Source organism: Neovison vison, chromosome X (genome assembly GCF_020171115.1).
Source record: "Neovison vison isolate M4711 chromosome X, ASM_NN_V1, whole genome shotgun sequence".
Taxonomy (NCBI): Eukaryota; Metazoa; Chordata; class Mammalia; order Carnivora; family Mustelidae; genus Neogale; species Neogale vison.
Genome location: NC_058105.1, coordinates 72,021,514 through 72,041,733, shown reverse-complemented (window position 1 = coordinate 72,041,733; position 20,220 = coordinate 72,021,514). Strand labels below are relative to the sequence as shown.

Sequence of the window (20,220 nt, the reverse complement as noted above, 5' to 3'; positions counted from 1 at the left end):
GTACATTATTCTAATTAGTTTTAACAAGATGTCAAGCCTATAGCAGATTATAAGCAGTAAATTTAAAGGGACTGGAAAAGATGTTATAGGTAGGTGAAGTGAAATCTGATAGTTGACAGCAAGAGAAAAAAAGCATTTTAAAAAGTTAAGAATTCAAAAACCAACCACAATGAAATACTATATCCACAAGAATGGTTAAAATTTAAAATACTGACAATGTCAAGTATAGTAAAGATGCACAGAATCTGAACTCTCATACATGGCTGATGGGAGTATAAAGTGGTACAGGTATTCTGGAAAACAGTTTAGCAGTTCCTCACAACAAATACATACCATATAAACCAGAAGTTCTACCCTGGGGTGTTTACCCAAGAAAAATGAAAATAGATGTCCCCAGAAAGACTCATACATAAATGCTCATGTCAACTTCATTCATAATATCCCCAAACCGGAATAACCCAAATGTCCCTCAATAGATGAATGCATTAAAAATTGTGGTATTTGTAGCAACATGGACGGGACTGGAAGAGATTATGCTGAGTGAAATAAGTCAAGCAGAGAGAGTCAATTATCATATGGTTTCACTTATTTGTGGAGCATAACAAATAGCATGGAGGACAAGGGGTGTTAGGAGGAGAAGGGAGTTGGGGTAAATTGGAAGGGGAGGTGAACCACGAGAGACTATGGACTCTGAAAAACAATCTGAGGGGTGTGAAGTGGGAGGGGAGGGAGGTTGGTGTACCAGGTGGTGGGTATTATAGAGGGCACAGATTGCATGGAGCACTGGGTGTGGTGAAAAAAGAATGAATAATGTTTTTCTGAAAATAAATAAATTGAAAAAAAAATTGTGGTATATCCATACAACAAAATACTATTCAGCAATAAAAAGGAAGGAACTACTGATACCCAAAAGAACATGGATAAGTTTCATAGACATTATGTTGAAAGGCAGAAACAACACACAAAAATAAGTCAATCATATTGCATGATTCCATATACTTAAAGTTCTAGAATGAGAAAAACTAAGTTATGGTGATAGAAACAAAAACAGCGGTTTCCTGGATTAGGAGATAGAGCTGAAGAATGACTGGAAGGGTCACAAAGGAAAATTCTGGGGTGATGGAAATGTACTATATCTTGATTTTGGTGGTAGTTACAAAGGTGTGTATGTTTTTCAAAACTCCTTAAACTGTATGTTAAAAATGTGTGCATTTTGCTGTCTATAAATTATAGTTCAGATTTTCATAAGGTACAAAACTTTACAAAGGAAAAACCTTCAGAGGATACCCCCTCTTGCAGGATAAAACCCAAATTTCTTAACATGATCTGGCCCTTATTTAATGTCTCTTGGCTCATTTTTTGCCATCCCACCCCACCTCATTTCATCTATTCTAAGGTACTTGTGTTTTCAAAAACTGCCATTCTCTTTCCTTTGAACTTCTAAACAAAGCCTGGAATTCCTTTTTGGCTTCCCATTCACCACTGAATCTTCAACATCCTTCAGGACTCAGAGGTAGCACCTCCTCCAAGAAAACTTGTCCACTCCCAGTCTGTATAAGATGCTTTTTCCTTGCTCTCAGAGAACTGTACAATTCTAACAAAGTATGTATTGCTCTGTAATACAGTTATACTTTTTAAAAACTTAAAACTGTAGTGGACTGGGGCCATTTACTATACAAGTAAATAGTCTTATACATATTCAGTAAACCCTCAATTAAATCATAGATTGTAGATATGTTTCTCTCCAAATAGCTGAAGTTTCAGCAAAGTTATCAAGAAAACTCTTTATCCGGGGTGACTTGTTCTTCTAGAGTTGCAAATGATTGAGATTTTATTGTAAATAGCGGTTTGGGTTTATATTATTAGTAGTATGATAGCTTGTTTATATTATAGGTTAAGTAACTATTTATGGGCTTTATTTGGAAACCCTGACAGACTTTATTAAGTTGATTCTACAGGAAAATCCATTTTAAATTCCAATCAAATGATTTAAAAATACTGCTCAGTTGAACTGTGTGAAGTTATTGATATTCAAGCATTTTGGATACAAAAAAATAATTTCATATAGATCAACCTAAATATTTTTAAATACAACCCTATGGCAAGTTGGAGATTATCTGTATATTCATTTATTAATTTTATATGTAATACATGAATATATTCTGCAAGACACTAATCATGTATGGCTATTGGGTATAATTGTTCTATGTAAATAGTAAATCACGGGATTTTGAAGAAAGTTTGTGTAGAATGGTAAGGCCTTCTTAAGTCCCACCCATTTTGTTTTTCTATTAATCAGAGATGCAGCAGACATGAGTGTTCTGGAATTGTTTTTTGAACTAACACTAGGATGAAAATGCAGATTTATTTCCTCTTTTTTAACCCTCAAACTATCTAATCAGTGTTAACTGGAGATTAATTTTAATAATAGTAATACTAACATTTATTGAGTGCATATTAAATGCTGGATTCTGGATTCTGTAGTAACCCTACAACTACTTTATGTGCAAACTACTATTATTATCCCTATTTACAGAAGAGAAAATTAAAATTTAGATAACTTGTCCAAGGTTACACAGCTACGAGTGTCAGAGTCAGGATTAGAATCATTCTCAATCCTACTATTCAGTCCACAGTTTACCTCAAGCATATTTTTTTAACCACAAAGAAGCACTTATACTGCAAGATTATGATTGACTAAACAACTATATATTTAAGCTATGATCATCATTAGTGAAACCAGGCCCATTCACATATGAAACATTATATTATTATGAGAGATCATCATAAGACAGTAAAGGACTAAGTACCAAATGAGTCTTATAGACTGTGAGTGCTGTCGGAGTTCTGTGGAGTCTAGGAAAGGAAGCACTTGTGCGCTATGTCATGGCAAACTCCCAGAAGACTGTTGACATAACTGGTACTATCCAATCATAATTGGATGCATAGCATTCTGGGAACAAACCAAAAGTTCACCACAAATAGGAATGTGAAAAAGTTGTGCATGTATAATAATGCAGTCCCAGAGGGAGGAACAACCTGAAGTCTAATTCTGGGCAGACATCAGTATAGTATGCGAGGGAAGTTAGAAATTTGTGACTGAGCTCTCTGAACTCCAGAACTATTTGGAGAAATGGGACTTGAAGGATTACTTATTAGATATTTGGAGCAGAAGAGAAGGGATTCAGAGATTAACCAAAATTTCCTGGTGGGAATGATTGGAATAATGCATCAGAAGTAAAAGGATTTGGGGTAGAGGAGGAGTTAAGATGGTGGGATAGGAGAACCCAGGGCTTGCCTCTTCCCTCAAACATAGCTAGATCAACACAAATCCTTTTGAACAACTAGGAAATTGATCTGATAAGAAAACAATCTGCACAATTGTAAGGAGAGCACTGGCAGATGCAAGGTTTGGAGACGTGAATTGGGGGAGGAAAATGCCATGGTGCTGGGGAGGGGAGGCTAGTGAGAGCCCTTTTCATGGAGAGAATTCAGGGAGAGAGCAAGAGAGCAACACATAGGGTTCGTGCAAGATGCCAGGGTACAGGGATCCCCTGGGTCACACTGGGAGAGAATATTCCCCTTCCTGTAGTACATTTGGAAGAGGGTATATTGCCTCCCCAAGGACAAAAGGCCCACCAGGTGGGTGCCATTGAGCAGCCATTTAACAGCAGGCGACAGAGGTGCACTGAGGGCAGATAACAGTTGTAGCTGTTTGCTGTGCTTCACCATAGACTCCTGGCACCTGGGCGACCATATGACTACTTTTCTGGGACAGAATCGTGCCTAGCACAGTGCTACAAGTCTCTCCTCTAGGGAGAGCATATCAGCATCTTGCCCTGTACCTTAAGAGTTGGAGTTTTGAATACCAGTCGCTGGCCAAAGATAAAACACAGAACTGTGGCCAGGCATGCCAATGGCCCAGGCACAGACAGGTTAAGTGCAGGGATCTGATGAAAGCCTGGGACACTGGAAGGGAGATTGTTCACTTTTCTGTGAGGTCCTCCTGAACAGCAGTGGCTGGGAGTTCCCCCTACCTTGGGACGACAAGGTGGGGTGATGCAATCTATCCCCACCCACACAATTCCCCCACCTGCTGGCACAGTCAGACATCAGAGCGCACCTCCAGTGGAGGATAGACTCACAGCAAAGCTTGACCCCTTCACCCTACAGAAGCATCTTTACTAGGGCAGTTCTGACTATGAGGCAGCACAGCAAGCTTCTGCCTCACAAGACCAACACTGACCCCCACACACATATAAGTCTACTGAGCATAGAGTACTCAAAATTGTCAGTTTTACTTCTGGTGGAAATAGGGTCGGGCTTCTTTTTTTCTTTTTTTTTCCCTTTCTTTTTCCTTTTTTTTTCTACTTTTTTAAAAAGTTCTTTATTGCCTTCTTTTTTCATTTTTTTTCTTTCTTCTTTGGAATCAGGCTTCTAGTTTTTTTGTTCATTTGTTGGTTTCTTTCCTTTTCTCTCTTTTTTTTGGATCAGGGTCCTTTTTTTCTTTTCTTTTTTCCTTGTTTCTTTTTCTTTGGAATCAGGCTTAGAGTTTTTTGTTTGTCTGTTTGTTTGATGTTTTGTTCCTTTTCCTTTTTTCTTGGATAAAGCTTTTTTTTTTTTTAAATCAGACTTATCCTAACAAAAAATTAGAGGACACCTATATAAAAGTCGAAACACAAACTGCAAGGAGGAACTCTGCACAGGAATGAACTGTAAAAAACAGTAGCCAAAAGACAACAGCAGCATGCACACAGCATACACCAGAAACATATCCTGAAGAGCCAGGCCCTAGACAGTGTATGACACCTTCTTTTTTTTAATTTATTTTTTATTTTCAGCATAACAGTATTCATTATTTTTGCACCACATCCAGTGCTCCATGCAAGCCGTGCCCTCTATAATACCCACTACCTGGTACCCCGACCTCCCACCCCCCCGCCACTTCAAAACCCTCAGATTGTTTTTCAGAGTCCATAGTCTCTCATGGTTCACCTCCCCTTCCAATTTCCCCCAACTCCCTTCTCCTCTCTAACTCCCCATGTCCTCCATGCTATTTGTTATGCTCCACAAATAAGTGAAGCCATATGATAATTGACTCTCTCTGCTTGACTTATTTCACTCAGCATAATCTCTTCCAGTCCCGTCCATGTTGCTACAAAAGTTGGGTATTCGTACTTTCTGATGGAGGCATAATAATCCATAGTGTATATGGACCACATCTTCCTTATCCATTCGTCCGTTGAAGGGCATCTTGGTTCTTTCCACAGTTTGGAGACTGTGGCCATTGCTGGTACATTGGGGTACAGATGGCCCTTCTTTTCACGACATCTGTATCTTTGGGGTAAATACCCAGTAGTGCAATGGCAGGGTCATAGGGAAGCTCTATTTTTAATTTCTTGAGGAATCTCCACACTGTTCTCCAAAGAAGATGCACAAACTTGCATTCCCACCAACAGTGGAAGAGGGTTCCCCCTTTCTCCACATTCTCTCCAACACATGTTGTTTCCTGTCTTGCTAATTTTGGCCATTCTAACTGGTGTAAGGTGATATCTCAATGTGGTTTTAATTTTAATCTCCCTGATGGCTAGTGATGATGAACATTTTTTCATCTGTCTGATAGCCATCTGTATGTCTTTATTGGAGAAGTGTCTGTCCATATCTTCTGACCTTTTTTTGATATGATTGTCTGTTTTGAGTTTGAGGAGATCTTTATAGATCCTGGATATCAACCTTTTGTCTGTACTGTCATTTGCAAATATCTTCTCCCATTCCGTGGGTTGCCTCTTTGTTTTCTTGACTGTTTCCTTGGCTGTGGAGAAGCTTTTGATTTTGATGAAGTCCCAAAAGTTCATCTTCGCTTTTGTTTCCTTTGCCTTTGGAGACATATCTTGAAAGAAGTTGCTGTGGCTGATATCAAAGAGATTACTGCCTATGTTCTCCTCTAGGATTCTGATGGATTCCTGTCTCACGTTGAGGTCTTTTATCCATTTTGAGTTTATCTTTGTACACAGTGTAAGAGAATGGTCGAGTTTCATTCTTCTACATATAGCGGCCCAGTTTTCCCAGCACCATTTATTGAAGAGACTGTCTTTTTTCCACTGTATATTTTTTCCTGTTTTGTCAAAGATTATTTGACCACAGAGTTGAGGGTCCATATCTGGGCTCTCTACTCTGTTCCACTGGTCTATGTGTCTGTTTTTATGCCAGTACCATGCTGTCTGAGTGATCACAGCTTTGTAGTAAAGCTTGAAATCAGGTAACGTGATGCCCCCCGTTTTATTTTTGTTTTTCAACATTTCCTTAGCGATCGGGGTCTCTTCTGATTCCATACAAATTTTTGGATTATTTGCTCCAGCTCTTTGAAGAATACCGGTGGAATTTTGATCGGAATAGCATTAAAAGTATACATTGCTCTAGGCAGTATAGACATTTTAACAATGTTTATTCTTCCAATTCAAGAGCATGGAATGGTCTTCCATCTTTTTGTGTCTTCTTCAATTTCTTTCATGAGTGTTCTGTAGTTCCTTGAGTACAGGTCCTTTACCTCTTTGGTTAGGTTTATTCCCAGGTATCTTATAGTTCTTGGTGCTATAGTAAATGGAATCGATTCTCTAATTTCCCTTTCTGTATTTTCATTATTAGTGTCTAAGAAAGCCACTGATTTCTGTACATTGACTTTGTATCCTGCCACGTTGCTGAATTTCTGTATGAGTTCCAGTAGTTTGGGGGTGGAGTCTTTTGGGTTTTCCATATAAAGAATCATGTCATCTGCAAAGAGAGAGAGAGTTCGACTTCTTCATTGCCAATTTGGATACATTTTATTTCTCTTTGGTGTCTGATTGCTGTTGCTAGGACTTCTAATACTATGTTGAACAAGAGCGGTGAGAGTAGGCATCCTTGTCGTGTTCCTGATCTCAACGGGATGGACACAAGCTCTTTCCCATTGAGGATGATATTTGCTGTGGGTCTTTCATGGATAGCTTTGATAAAGTTCAGGAATGTTCCCTCTATCCCTATACTTTGAAGCATTTTAATCAGGAATGGATGCTGGATTTTGTCAAATGCTTTTTCTGCATCAATTGAGAGGACCATGTGGTTCTTCTCTCTTCTCATATTAATTTGTTCTATCACACTGAATGATTTGCGAATGTTGAAGCATCCTTGTAGCCCAGGGATGAATCCCTCCTGGTCATGGTGGATAATCTTTTTAATGTGCTGTTGGATTCTGTTTGCTAGGATCTTGTTGAGAATCTTAGCATCCATATTCATCAGCGATATTGGTCTGAAATTCTCCTTTTTGGTAGGGTCTTTGCCTGGTTTGGGGATCAGGGTAATACTGGCTTCATAGAAAGAGTCAGGAAGTTTTCCTTCTGCTTCAATTTTTTGAAGCAGCTTCAGGAGAATAGGTGTTATTTCTTCTTTGAAAGTTTGGTAGAATTCCCCAGGGAATCCATCAGGTCCTGGGCTCTTCTTTTTTGGGGAGGTTTTTGATCACCGCTTCAATCTCGTTACTAGATATTGGTCTATTCAGGTTGTCAATTTCTTCCTGATTCAATTTTGGGAGTTTATAGTTTTCCAGGAATGCATCCATTTCATCTAGGTTGCTTAGCTTATTGGCATGTAACTGTTGATAATGACTTCTGATGATTGTTTCTACTTCCTTGGTGGTTCGTTGTGATCTCTCCCTTTTCATTCATAATTTTATGTATTTGGGCTTTCTCTCTTTTCTTTTGGATTAGTGTCGCCAATGGTTTATCGATCTTATTGATTCTTTCAAAAAACCAGCTTCTAGTTTCATTGATACATTCTACTCTATCTCTGGTTTCTACCTCATCGATCTCAGCTCTAATCTTGATGATTTCCCTTCTTATTTGTGGAGTTGGTTTGATTTGTTGTTGATTCTCCAGTTCTTTAAGGTGTAGAGACAGCTGCTGTGTTCTGGATTTTTCAATTTTTTTTGAGGGAGGCTTGGATAGCTATGTATTACCCCCTTAGGACTGCCTTTGCTCTATCCCATAGGGTTTGGATTAAAGTGTCTTCATTGTCATTGGTTTCCATGAATTGTTTCAGTTCTTCCTTGATCTCCTGGTTGATCCAACCATTCTTAAGCAAGGTGGTCTTTAACTTCCAGGTGTTTGAGTTCCTTCTGAACTTTTCCTTGTGAGTGAGCTCCAGTTTCAAAGCGTTGTGATCTGAGAATGTGCAGGGAATAATCTCAGTCTTTTGGTATCGGTTGAGTCCTGATTTGTGACCCAGTATGTGGTCTATTCTGGAGAAGGTTCTGTGTGCACTTGAGAAGAATGAGTATTCTATTGTTTTAGGGTGGAATGTTCTGTATATATCTATGAGGTCCATCTGGTCCAATGTGTCATTCAATGCTCTTGTTTCTTTATTGATTTTCTGCTTCGATGATCTGTTATTTCTGAGAGAGGCGTGTTAAGATCTCCAACGATTAGTGTATTCATACCCATATGACTCTTTATCTTGATTAACAGTTTTCTTATGTAATTGGCTGCTCCCATATTGGGGGCATAGATATTTCCAATTGTTAGATCATCTTGGTGGATAGTTCCTTTAAGAATGATGTAGTGTCCTTCTGTATCTCTAACTACAGTCTTTAGTTTAATATCTAATTTGTCTGATATGAGAATCACTACCTCAGCCTTCTTTTGAGGCCCATTAGCATGAAAGATGCTTTTCCATCCCTTCACTTTCTTTCTGGGTGGTTCAAAATGGGTCTCTTGTAGACAACATATGGATGGGTCCTGTCGTTTTATCCAGTCTGCAACCCTGTGTCATTTTATGGGCGCATTTAGGCCATTCACATTGAGGGTGATTATTGATAGATACGTTTTTATTGACATCGTGTTGCCTTTGAAGTCTTTCTTTCTGTAGATTGTCTCTATATTTCTGTTCAATGCTATTCTTGGGCTTTTTCCTCATTTAAAGAAGCCCCCTTAATATTTCCTGCAGTATCGGCTTGGTGGTTGCGTAGTCTTTTAAGCCTTGCCGGTCCTGGAAACTCTTTATCTCTCCATCCATTTTGAATATCAGTCTTGCTGGATAAAGTATTCTTGGCTGCATGTTCTTCTCATTCAGTGCCCTGAATATATCTTGCCAGCCCTTTCTGGCTTGCCAGGTCTCTGTGGACAGGTCTGACATTATTCTGATGGGCTTTCCTCTGTACATAAGGATCTTCTTTGTCCTAGCTGCTTTCAAGAGGTTCTGCCTACAATTTTAATTCTTCATTCTTACTATTAGGTGTTTCGAGGACTTTCAAGAATCTGTAATCTTGGGGGGAAACCTTTCGGGCTCTAGTACATGAACGCTGGTTCCATTCGTGAGATTGGGAAAATTTTCATGAAGAACTTGTTCCACTATATCTTCTAGGCTTCTTTCTTTCTCCTCCTCTTCAGAGATTCCAATAATTCTGACATTGGAATGTTTCATGGCATCATTTATTTCCCTGATTCTGTTTTCGTGGCTTCTAAACTGTTTGTTCCAGGCTTCCTCCTGATCCTTTCTCTCTATCTGTTTGTCCTCCAGATCACTAATTCTATCTTCTTTCTCAGTTACTCTAGCGTTGAGAGAATTTAGTTTAGATTGGAACTCATTGAGAGCATTGTGAAGCTCATCCCTGGTAGCTTTCAGCTCTTCCCTAATATTGAAAACATGATCTCTGGTCATTTTCAGTTTGGCCCTAATCAATTCCATTTGGTCACCCATGGCTTTTTCCAACCTAGCTATTGCTTGGATAATTGTTAGCCTGAATTCTCTTTCCGACATATTGTCTATGTTGATAGCCATTAGCTCTGTTGCAGAAGGTCCATCCTCTGTATTTTTCTTTTGTTGGGCATTCCTCCTCCTAGTCATTTTGGTGAGAGATGGCTGAATGGGTGTTGCTGGGTTTATCGACTGTGGTGCAGTCCAGGTGCACCCTGGAATGCTTCTGAGCAATCAGGGTTCCCCACCCAAATGAGAGGAAAAAGAAAAGGAAAAAAAAAGAGAGAGAGGGAGAGAGACAGGAAAGAAAGGTGAGATAAAAGAGAGGGTTCAGCCCAAATGGGCCCCAAGGTAAGATTTATGAAGTATACAAACAGACACAGACAAACAAAAAGACTGATAAAAGTATATGACAAGAGAAAAAAATATATATATATGCATATATATATGCAAATAAAGGAAGAACCTCGTCAAAAAGAACCCTGAGTGTAAGAATTATATACTATCAGGACAAACAAAAACACAGAAATACTGGTGGAAGAAAAAGATGGGAGAGTGGTTGTAAATTCTCAGTGTGGGTGAGGAAGGTTGTTTTGATTCTTCCTGGGTGTATCTTGATATCTTTGTTAAAGTACTCAACTTTCCTAAGATAAGGGGGGATTGGGAATTGGTTTACCTATAGGGGTGGCATTGATTGGGGAAAGGGGACTACCTTGAAGTTTAACTCTATATGAATATTAGAAAATAAAAATTTAAAAAAGGAATAAACTAGACTAAACTAAACTAAAATTTTAAAAAAAAGAAATTTAAAAAATAGAAATGCAAAAGGAAAACACAGGTGTATGTATCAAAAAGTTCAGGTTAGAAGGTTATGGAATTTGATGTACTGGACATCTCACTGTGACGGTAAAGAGGTTAAAAAATTATCTATATAATAATAAAAAATTAACTATATAAAAAAATTAGCCAAAATAGTAGGATCGAATTAATTATAAAAATTGTCCTCTGAAGTAGTGGTGATTGTTCTCTTGTCGTCTTTTTTTTTTTTTTCCTTTCCTGGTTGGTTTTCTGGGGCAGGGGCCTGCCATGTGGGTTTTCAGTCAATGATGTTCTCCCAGTTAAGTCCCCCCGCCCCCCTCAAGGGGGTGGGCTATGAGGAAACTGTTTTTTTCAGGCTTTTGTTCTCTGGAGGTTTTTTTTTTTTTTTTAAAGATTTTTATTTATTTATTTGATAGACAGAGAGAGATCACAAGTAGGCAGAAGGCAGGCAGAGAGAGAGGGGGAAGCAGGCTTCCTGCTGAGCAGAGAGCCCGATGTGGGGCTCGATCCCATGACCCTGAGATCATGACCTGAGCTGAAGGCAGAGGCTTAAATCACTGAGCCACCCAGGCACCCCTCTCTGGAGGTTTTTATAGTTGTTCACTTTTGTTTTTCTCTCTCACCTTGACTGCTTTTGATGGTTTTTGTAGGTTTAGAGGAAAGCAAACAGCACCCTGACCTCCCTCTCAGAGAGAAGCCTCAGTCTGGCTGCAGAGCCCAAATAAATCCCCCCTTGGCCGCTGGCAGAGCAATTCCCCCTAGTCGCGGTCCCTGGGGACTCAGGATTTTTTGCTTGTACCCAAAACCACGGCAGCAGTGGCTGTCTGGGCAGCTCCAGACTGCCAGAGAAGTTCCAAGCAGTGATCACACACTTAAATTTTCCCGCTGGCCCGGGCTGGGAGTGCCTGGTCTTTCCGGACCGAGAGCACCCGGCTGGTGCCTGTGTGCACCTCTCTCAGGGGAGGGCACGGGGCACAACTCGGACTCTGATGCACGGCAGGGCACTCACGTGGGAACTGCTGTGCTTCTGTTGGCTGGCGAGGCTCCCAGCCCCTCACGGGAGCCAGGCGCCACTCTCGGGCGTACTGGTGGTTCAGGGACCGAGACCTGGTTTCTCTGCCGCACTCTCTGGCTCTGTGCCAGGGGTGGCTGTCCTGGGTCTGGGGACTTAAGCCCTGACCCTAACACCCCGATTCCCGCAATTTCCCCCCCGGTGATCCTTTGCTCTTTTTGAGTGCTTTCTACCAGACTCCCGAGTTAATGCTGGTCCCCAAGTGCAGGGCACTCTCGTATTGGGATATTACTTTCCAATGGGTCGCCTCTGGTGGCTCCCTCCCCCTTTTGTTTATCTTCCGATATCAATCCGACTTTTCCATTCTGCTTTACCTGCCCACTGGCTTCTTCTGCTCCAGTAGAGATCCAGACGTGTATAATTCGGATCTCAGGCTGATTTCGTGGGTGATCGCGGAGTTCTTTGGAAGATAATCAGCTCACTTTAGGGTACAGGTTGAAAGGGCGCCTCCTCCTACTTCCCCGCCATCTTCTGTATGACACCTTCTTAATATAGTATTACTCTCAAGAGCAGAAAATATAATGAGCTTTCATAATACAGAGAAAGCAGAAACCTAGATGTAATGACAAGATGGAGGAATTCTCAAAAGATAGATCAAGAAGAAATCATAGCCAGGGATTTGCTCAAAATAGACATAAGCAATATATCTGAATAAGAATTTAGAAAAAATGTCATAAGGCTATGAGCCAGGCTTGAAAGAAGCATAGGAGACACCAGAGAAACCCTTGATGCAGAGATAAAAGACCTAAAAACTAATCAGACCAAAATAAAAAATGGTATAACTAAGATGAAAAATCAACTGGATGTAATCACAATGAGGATGGGAGAAGTAGAGGAACAAATAGGTGACAGAGAGAAGATAAAATTATGGAAAGTAATGGAGCTGAAAAGAAGAGGGAAAGCCCCTATTAGATCATGAACATAGATTTAGGGAACTCACCAATTCCACAAAGCACAATAATATCCATATCATAGGAGTCCCAGAAGAAGGGTAGGAAAGGGGGCAGAAGGTTTATTTGAACAAATTATAGCTGAAAACTTCCCTAATCTGGGGAAGGAAGCAAGCATTCAACTTCAAGAGTCAAAGGGAACTTCCCTTAAAAAGGATGAATACCCAACTTTTGTAGCAACATGGACGGGACTGGAAGAGATTATGCTGAGTGAAATAAGTCAAGCAGAGAGAGTCAATTATCAGATGGTTTCACTTATTTGTGGAGCATAACAAATAGCATGGAGGACAAGGGGCGTTAGAGAGGAGTAGGGAATTTGGGTAAATTGGAAGGGGAGGTGAACCATGAAAGACTATGGACTCTGAGAAACAGTCTGAGGGGTTTGAAGTGGCGGGGGGGGGGGGGTGGGAGGTTGGGGTACCAGGTGATGGGTATTATAGAGGGCACGGCTTGCATGGAGCACTGGGTGTGGTGAAAAAATAATGAATACTGTTTTTCTGAAAATAAATAAATTGGGGAAAAAATGAGAAAAAAAAAAAAGATTACTCACCATGACCAAATGGGATTTATCCTTGGACTGCAACTCTGGTTCAACATCCACAAATCAATCAATGTGTTACAGTACATTAATAAAAGAAAGTACAAGAACCATGTGATCCTCTCAATAGATTCAGATAAAGCATTTGACAAAGTACAGCATACTTTCTTGATGAAATCCCTCAATAAAGTAGGTGTAGAAGGAACATAGCTCAACATAATAAAGGCCATATAAGAACCACAGCTAACATCATCCTCAATGGGGAAAAACTGAGAGCTTTTCCCCTAAGGTAAGGAATACAACAGGGATGTTTATTCCCATCAATGCTGTCAACATAGTACTGGAAGTCCTAGCCTCATCAATCAGAAAACAACATCAGTAAATAAATAAATAAATAAATGGCATCCAAATGGGCAAGGAAGAAGCCAAGCTTTCACTCTTTCCAGAAGACATGACACTCTATGTGGAAAACCCAAAAGACTCCACCAAAAATTGATAGAAAGATTCATGCATTCAGTACAGAGTCAGGATATAAAATCATCATACCAAAATCTGTTGCATTTCTATACTCCAATAATGAAGTGCCAGAAAGAGAAATCAAGGAGTAGATCCCATTTACCATTGCATCTAAAATCATAAGACACCTTGGAATAAACCTAACCAAAGTGGTAATAGATCTGTACTCTGAAAACTATGAAACACTGATGAAAGAACCTGAAGATGACACAAAGAAGTGGGAAAAGACGTTCCATGCTCATGGATTGGAAGAAAAAATATTGTTAAAATGTCTATACTACCCAAAGCAATCTACACATTCAGTGCAACCCCTATCAAAATACCACGAGCATTTTTCACAGAGCTGGAACAAACAATCCTAAAATTTGTATGGAACCACAAAAGACCCCAAATAGCCAAAGCGATGCTGAAAAAGAATCCAAAGCAATGTTGAAAAAGAAGCCAAAGCTGGAGGCATCACAGTCCCAGACTTCAAGCTGTATTACAAAGCTGTAATCATAAACACAGCATGGTACTGGCACAAAAATGGACACATAGATCAATGGAACAGAACAGAGGACCCACAACTATCTGGTCAACTAATTCTCCATAAAGCAGGAAAGAATAACCAATGGAAAAAGGACAGTCTCTTCAACAAAGTGTGCTGGGAAAACTGGACAACAACACACAGAAGAATGAAACTGAGCCAATTTCTTACACCCACACACAAAAATAAATTCAAGGGGTGCCTGGGTGGCTCCGTCAGTTAAGTGTCTGCCTTCGGCTCAGTTCATGATGCCGGGGTCCTGGGATTGAGCCCCACATTGGGAATCCCTGCTCAGCAGGGAGTCTGCAGCTCCCTCTCCCTCTGCTGCTGCCCCTGCTTGTGTTTTTTCTGTCTCTCTGTCAAATAAATAAATAAAACCCTTAAAAAATAAAATAAATTCAAAATGGATGAAAAACCTAAATGTAAGACAGGGAACCATCAAAATCCTAGAGGAGATATTTGTTATGCTCCACAAATAAGTGAAACCATATGATAATTGACCCTCTCTGCTTGACTTATTTCACTCAGCATAATCTCTTCCAGTCCCGTCCATGTTGCTACAAAAGTTGGGTATTCATCCTTTCTGATGGAGGCATAATACTCCATAGTGTATATGGACCACATCTTCCTTATCCATTCGTCCGTTGAAGGGCATCTTGGTTCTTTCCAAGGGGTGTTAGGGAAGAGAAGAGAGTTGGGGTAAATTGGAAGGGGAGGTGAATCATGAGAGACTATGGACTCTGAAAAACAATCTGAGGGGTTTGAAGTGGAGGGGGTGTGGGAGGTTGTGGTACCAGGTGGTGGGTATTATAGAGGGCATGGATTGCATGGAGCACTGGGTGCAGTGAAAAAATAATGAATACTGTTTTTCTGAAAATAAATAAATTGAAAAAAAAATCCTAGAGGAGAAAATAAGCACCAGCTCTTTGACCCTAGCCACAGCAAATCCTTACTAGACATGTCTCTGGAGGCAAGAGAACAAAAGCAATGAACTATTGGGACCTCATCAAGATAAAAAGCTTCTTCACAGCAAAGGAAACAATCAATAAAACTAAAAGGCAACCAGTGGAATGGGACAACATATTTGCAAATGACATATCTGATAAAGGGCTAGTATCCAAAACCTAGAAAGAACTTATCAAACTTAATACCCCCAAAATAAGAAAATCCAGTTAAGAAATGGGTGGAAGACATGAGCAGATATTTCACTAAAGAAGATATTGAGACAGCTAACAAACATGAAAAGATGCTCAACATCACTCATCATCAGGGAAATACAATTCAAAACCACAATGAGATACCACCTCACACCTCTTCTAAATGGCTAAAATTAACAGTATAGTAAACAACAGATGTTGGCCAGGATGCAGAGAAAGAGGAACCCTGGGAATGCAAACTTGTAGAGCCACTCTGGAAAACAGTATGGAGGTTCTCAAAAAGTTAAAAATAAAACTCCCCTACCACCCAGAAATTGTACTACTAGGTATTTATCCAAAGGATACAAAAGTCCTGATTCAAAGGGGCACATGCACCCTGTGTTTTAGCAGTATTTATAGCAGCACTATCAACAATAGCCAAATTATGGAAAGAGTCCAAATGTCCATTGACTGATGAATGGACAAAGAAGATGTGGTATATATATTCAATGAAATATTACTCAGCAATCAAAAAGAATGAAAGCTTGCCATTTGCAGCAACGGGGATGGAACTACAGTGTATTAATAAGTCAGTCAGAGACAAATGTCATATGATTGCACTCATATATGGAATTTAAGAATCAAAACAGATGAACACAGGGAAGAGGAAGGAAAAATAAGATAAAAACAGAGAGGGAGGCAAACCATAAGAAATTGAAAGTGATAGGGAAAAGACTGAGGGGAGGTCAGTGGGGGGATGGGCTAAATGGGTGATGGGCACTAAAGAGGGAACTTGTTGGGATGAGCACTGGATATTATATGTAAGTGCTGAATCACTAAATTCTCCTGAGACCAATTCTACACTATGTGTTAGATAATAATAACAACTGGTGGCAATGATGGTACATCCTTATCATGAAATACAATATAGTCATTAAACATGAAGACACAGATTCCTTGGACAATAGAAAATATATTTTTGAATGAAGAAAACAGGGTATGAAAAGTATAAAACCAAATGAAAATAATCTGTTATGTAAAAAATATATGTATAGAAATATAATGGTGGTTATCTAGGAGAGATGAGATTCTTGTGATTTTTACTTTATTTTTAATATTATTTAAAGTTTTACAATAAAAATAAAGCTAAGCTATGCTCCAAAAAATTAAATATATTTGTACAGTGTAAGAGAAGTTGGGTTCAGGTTTCAGATACACTGATTTCAGGTTAAGTTAGACTATCTACAGAAAGCCAGTTTTTTTGTTTTGTTTTGTTTTAATTAATATTTTTTATTTTTTCATAAATATATAATGTATTTTTAGCCCCAGGGGTACAGGTCTGTGAATCGCCAGGTTTACACACTTCACAGCACTCAACATAGCACATACCTTCCCCAATGTCCATAACCCCACCACCCTCTTTCAACCCCCCTCCCCACAGCAACACTCAGTTTGTTTTGTGAGATTGTCTCTTATGGTTTTTCTCCCTCCCGATCCCATCTTGTTTCATTTATTCTTTTCCTACCCCCCAAACCCCCTATGTTGCATCTCCACTTCCTCATATCAGGGAGATCATATGATAGGAAAGCCAGTTTTTTATGTTGGCTCTGGTTGATGGGGGTCAACCTTTAACTCATCTCCTTTTTATTTTTGTAGATGGCCCTTCTGAATTTCTTCTTCCCTGAAGAAAAATCATACTCTGAAGAGGAAAGTAGGCGTGTTCGCCGCAATAAAAGAAGCAAAAGCAGTGAGGGTGCAGATGGTAAGTCTGTTTGGGTGATCTTTTATCACATGTTATGATAAATGAGGAGTACCCTTTTAAGCACTGCCTTCTCATGTGTGCTTCACTCTCTCACATATTGTCCATTAACCAAAGGTCACAGAATTTTTTTTCCAGCCTGAACTACAAATCAGTCCATATAGCTTGACACAGAATTGACTATACAAGGATCCTCTCTCCTTCAACTCCAGATATTTTCAGTCCTTTCAAGTGTATCTGAGAGCCATGGTAGCATTTATATCTCTCAAGATCACACTCCATAAGGACCTTACCTCTTCTGGGGACACCCCATATCTATCTACTAAGGCCACCAAGAAGATTCACTCCTTTTCTTGAAATTGACAGAATGTCATGGTGGCACTTACATGGTGTGTTAATCCCAATGGTATTCATGCCAATGTTGGTATGAGCTACCATGCTCAAATATGAATTAGAACTTCGAACTCATCTGTAAGCTCCTTGAGGGTAGGGGCTCATTTATCTTTATATAACTGTAGAATCTATCCCAGTACCTGGCAAATTGTTGGTGTTTGTAATGAAAGTTGATGATGTTGATTTCCCTGTCAGCAAGTTTATGATGTGCCATTAGAACCCTTCTTACTGAGGGTGAAACAATTTTGAATTGACTAGCTATGCACTTTGTGGGGTATAACAAGATGTTGCACTAGCTCCTGGGCAGAGTCTTTGAATGCTATTTCAACATCACTCTATCAAATGACAGAATGTACCTCCTTGGACAGGAATTTGTGGAACACAGAGCCTGGGCTGTTGCAAAGCCATCTGGATTTAAAGATAGCATGTGTCTACCCCTATCAAAATATCACCAGCAAAATACATTTACTCTCTGTACTGAATGCATGAATCTTTCTATCAATTTTTGGTGGAGTCTTTTGGGTTTTCCACATAGAGTGTCATGTCTTCTGGAAAGAGTGAAAGCTTGGCTTCTTCCTTACTTATTTGGATGTCTTTCAGATATTTTTCTTTAAACAGTATACTTAAGAGGAACCCAAGAGACCTTAGAAGTAGGAGTATAGAATGTCTAGAGGTCCTGGGATTCAAATAAATTTCTAGCCTTTCACCTGGGAAGTTACAGAACCATTTATTTTCTTTAAATTTGAGCCATTCCTATTACTCTATTGAGTGTATGCTATATTTATTCAATGCATTCATCAAATATTTACTGAGAAAATATAGAAACTTATTATAATTATATAATGGAAATGCCAGAAGGATAGTGGCATTATCTGTTTTGTTCACTTTTATATCCCCATGGCCTAGAAAATGACCTGGCACATAGAAGACCCTCAATAGATGTTTCTTTTTGCCCTCAATGAGCTTAACTTACAGTGTAAAAAAATAGGCAATAAATAAATAAATTTGATGGTGATAAATGTTGTGGAAGGAAATATAGCAGGGAAAATGGGAAAGAAAGTGTGTTTTGTGCTGGGAAGTTATCAGGGAAGATCTCTCCAATAAAGGAGCATTTGAGAAGAGATTGGAATGAAACGAAGGTATGGGCCCCATGTATATTTTGAGGAGAAGAGAAAGAAGAAATAGTAAGTACAAATGCTCTGTAGCAGAAATTTTCTTGGTACGTTCTAAAAAGATCAGTGTGGCTAGGAGCAAAGTGAGCAAGAAAGTGTAGGAAGGACATGAGATCAGTGAGCAAAGTCAATACGGACCTTGTAGGACAAGGTGAGCACTCTGATATTTATACTATGTAAATAGGGACCAATTGGAGGATTTTGAGCAGAGACTTGACAGGTCTGGCCCCTGTTTTAACATAATATCTCTTTCTGAGTTATTGAAAATAGCTTCAGGCAATTTTGTTGGGAATGCAAACTGGTGCAGCTACTGTGGGAATCAGTATGGAGAGTCCTCAGAATTTAAAACTAGAATTACCCTATGATCCAGCAATCCCACTATGGGGTATTTTCCCAAAGAATACAAGAACACTAATTCAAAAAATACAAGGACACTATGTTTACAGCAGCATTATTCACAGCAGCCAAGATATGGCAACAACCCAATTGTCCATCAGTTGATGAATGGTTAAAAAAGATGTGGTATATATACAGTGGAATATTATTCAGCAATAAAAAGTGATGAAATCCTGCCATTTGCAATGACGCGGCTGGAGCTAGAGAGTATAATGCTAAGTGAAATAAGTCAGAGAAAAAAAATGCCATAGGCTTTCACTCATATGTGAAATTTAAGAAAAAAAAACAAATGAGCAAAGGAAAAACAAGAGACAAACTAAGAAACGGACAATAGAGAACAATGTGATGGTTACTACAGAGTAGAGGTCTGGGGAAATGGGGATTAAAGAGGGCATTTGCCATGATAAACACCAGGTGAGGTATGGAATTATTGATCACTGTATTGTACAGCTGAAACTGATATAATATTGTTTATTAACTATACTGGAATTCAAATAAAAAATCAAATGAGAAAATAGATGCAGAGAGAAAGAACAGAAGCAGGGTGACCTGTTAGGGGAGTATACCAATAATCCAGGGAAAAGATGAGGTTGCTTTAGACCAGGATGGGGACCATGTGAGTGGTGAGATAGTGGTCAGATTCTAGGTAGATTTCAAAAGAATAGCTGACAGGATTGTCAGATTGATTAGATAAGTAGTACGAAAGACAGAGAAAAGCCCAGAATGATGCCACAGTTTTGGACTAGTAGAACTACCACTTCTGAGGTAAGAAAAAACAGAGGAAATACAGGGTAAAGTGGTACAGAGAAAGAATAAAAAATTCAGTCAGGTGAAAATGGAGGAGCATGAGGTTTAGAATGGGTCTAAACTTAAGTGACTATCAACTGAATATAGGCTGCTGTATGCATAAGATGCTTTATATGAGCATAATGGTAACCACAAATCAAAAACCTATAATAGAGACACAAAAAATAGAGAAAGGGATCCAAGCACATCACTAAATAAAGCAATCAACCACAAGAGAAAAGAACAAGAGAAGAAAGGAAAAGAAAAGAACTAAAGATGGGGCACCTGAGTGGCTCAGTCTGTTGAGCATCTGACTTCTGTTCAAGGCATGATCTCAAGGTCCTGGGATCAAGCACAGCATCAGACTCCCCACTCAGTGGGGAATCTGATTGTCCCTCTGACCCTCTCTCCACTCCTGTGCTTGCTCTTGC

The 20,220-nt window shown here is 39.4% G+C and overlaps 1 protein-coding gene across 1 annotated transcript in view; it reads left to right on the top strand.

The window, feature by feature from the left end:
- EDA (ectodysplasin A) overlaps nt 1-20,220 on the top strand; it is a 491,171-nt gene that overhangs the window by 328,089 nt on the left and 142,862 nt on the right. Inside the window, exon 2 of the mRNA XM_044234674.1 lies at nt 16,940-17,045. Coding sequence (XP_044090609.1) covers nt 16,940-17,045 — 106 coding nt within the window. The remainder of the gene's footprint in view (nt 1-16,939; nt 17,046-20,220) is intronic.